The sequence below is a fragment of the Phialemonium atrogriseum genome (assembly GCF_030411735.1).
Source record: "Phialemonium atrogriseum strain 8032-3 unplaced genomic scaffold QBC33scaffold_41, whole genome shotgun sequence".
Lineage (NCBI taxonomy): Eukaryota > Fungi > Ascomycota > Sordariomycetes > Cephalothecales > Cephalothecaceae > Phialemonium > Phialemonium atrogriseum.
Window position 1 is genome coordinate 1 of NW_026848178.1, and position 2199 is coordinate 2199.

The 2199-nt window shown below is 34.5% G+C and overlaps 1 protein-coding gene across 1 annotated transcript; it reads right to left on the bottom strand.

Moving 5' to 3' along the window:
- Positions 1-1797: 1797 nt before the first annotated feature.
- On the bottom strand, positions 1798-1968 carry QBC33DRAFT_461388 (uncharacterized protein; the record flags this gene model as incomplete). The annotated part of the gene is made up of 1 exon (XM_060425029.1): positions 1798-1968. A coding segment is annotated over one exon (171 nt), but the record flags the coding sequence as incomplete, so codon positions are not given.
- Between the last annotated feature and the right edge of the window lie 231 nt (positions 1969-2199).

The following is a 2199-nucleotide window of genomic DNA, read 5'->3' on the forward strand; positions in this document are numbered from 1 at the left end:
TCAACTTTTCTTTTTATTATATTTCTTGTCTTTATTATCTTTTAATACATTTCCTTAAATTTCTTCTTGACTTTATTTTAACTATTAAATATACACTTAATATAATACTATACTAACACTACATGTTATATAAACCTTTACTTAAAATATATACTTTACTTTATTACTTTCTTGCAACTTTTATTTCCTTGCAAACCTATTTTCTAACTACCTTAAATGTACTAACATATGACATTATTACTTTGCCTTTAACCTTGCCTATTTAATCTTCTTTCTAAACTACTCTTACTACTGCCTTATCTTTTGCCTATCTGCCTTGTCTTTTTCTATCAACTCTTGCACTACTTGCCTTGCCTTTTCCTTGTGCTGCGCTGCTAATCTTACAAACATCTGCATTATTATCTTACTATATTGACATTTAACTTTTCTAACCTCTCTAAACTGCCTTTTGTCTTTGTTGATTGCCTTTTACTAATTGTATATTGCTTGCGGCACTTTGCAATATAAACACCTTGAAAACTTCTTATACTGCTGCTTTGTAACTATCTTTCTAACTACCTGCTGCATCTTATCTTCTATATCCTCTTACTTCTTGCTGCCTTGCATTTGACACTCTTTTGCACTATAATACTGCTTTTTTTCTCTTACTATCTAACACAATATGCAATAACCTACCTAACTTTCTAACTGCTGCCAAAACGCTTCTGCCTTTTTGTACTCTTTTGTTGCTTTTCTTTCTACCTGTTGCCTTTTTTGCTTTGCTATGCATTGCGCTTGCAAAAACTCTTCTATCCTCTTACCTGACTGCCTCTTTACTTTTGCTGCTGTCTTTCTTGACACTAACCTTGACCTCTTCTTGCACTTGCACTTGCATTTGCATATGTTGCATCTTTTTTTGCCTTTTTTGCAATACATATGGCTTTCTTGCCTGTCTATTATCTAGTCTAATACTATCTGCTAGCACTGTGACTTTTCTATAAACTCCTTTATTGCTGCTTTTAATACTGACTTATCTTTGCCTTCTTCTCTTTGCTTTACCTAACTGCCTATCCCTTCTTTTTGCTGCCTCTAACTACTGCTGCTTTTGCAAACTATTACTGCCTTGTTTGCTTTTCTGTTTTGCCTTGCCTGCCTACTCTCTTGCATGTAATCTTGCAACTAACGTAGTGCTTTTGCATGTACCATTATCTACATGTTTGCAACGTCAATGCCTATCCCTAATGCATTTGTCGTTACAATTACTTGACTATCTTTGACTTACTCTTTTAACTGCCATGTCTTGCCTTTTGTTGTATCTACCTTGCTGTAAAACACTAGACATGACAATAACTTTCCTAACTATTCTACTTGCTTAACCTTTCTGCTATATATGATTACCTTTTTGCTTTTATACTTCTCTAACCCTTTCTGTATAACCTAGCATACTTTTTTGTTTTCTTTCTTTGCTGTTGAAACTTTCTTTACTTGGTAACCTATGTTTTTTCTTGTTGTTGCTGACTTGAATAAACAAACCTGCTGCTTGTCTACTCTTATTCTTGCGAAAAACTCTTTAACATTTGCTAGCGCTAATGTTGCTGTCAAAAATACTACCTACACTTTTATTTCTTATAACACCTTGCCTAACTTGCCTAACTGTAGCTAGAATGTCTTATTGCTGTCTAACACTGTGTGACACTTGTCTATGAAAACCTAGTCTAACTGCCTCTGTGCCTGCAACTAGTTGATGAATGACTAGAAACCTTTTGTTACTGCTGACTCTAGCGTTACAAATATGATTGACGTTGCTTAGTTTGCCTTTTAGCTTTGCCAAACATGTGAATTGATTTTGCATGACTTGCATTGCCTATGCAAATCCTTTTGCAATGCTACTAACAGCACTATTACAATTGTCACTCCTTTTGGCAAACAAAATGCTAGCAATATAAATGATATGCTTTTACCTTTCTCTATCCTTGCTATCTGTATAATTAGACTTTTTTCTTAGATGATTGCCTAGATTACCTTCTCTTGCATGCTGTGGAATTGTGCCTTCTTTTCTATTATAACCTTTAATTGACTTTTTATGTCTACTTGCTACAACTGCGTAAACTGCTAAAACTGTGCCTTCTTTTGCATGCTGTTGAATATGTCTGGCTTTTGTTTTCCCCTTGACTTTGACTTTGCAATCTTGTCCTCTACGCTAAACCTGAAAAATCAGTG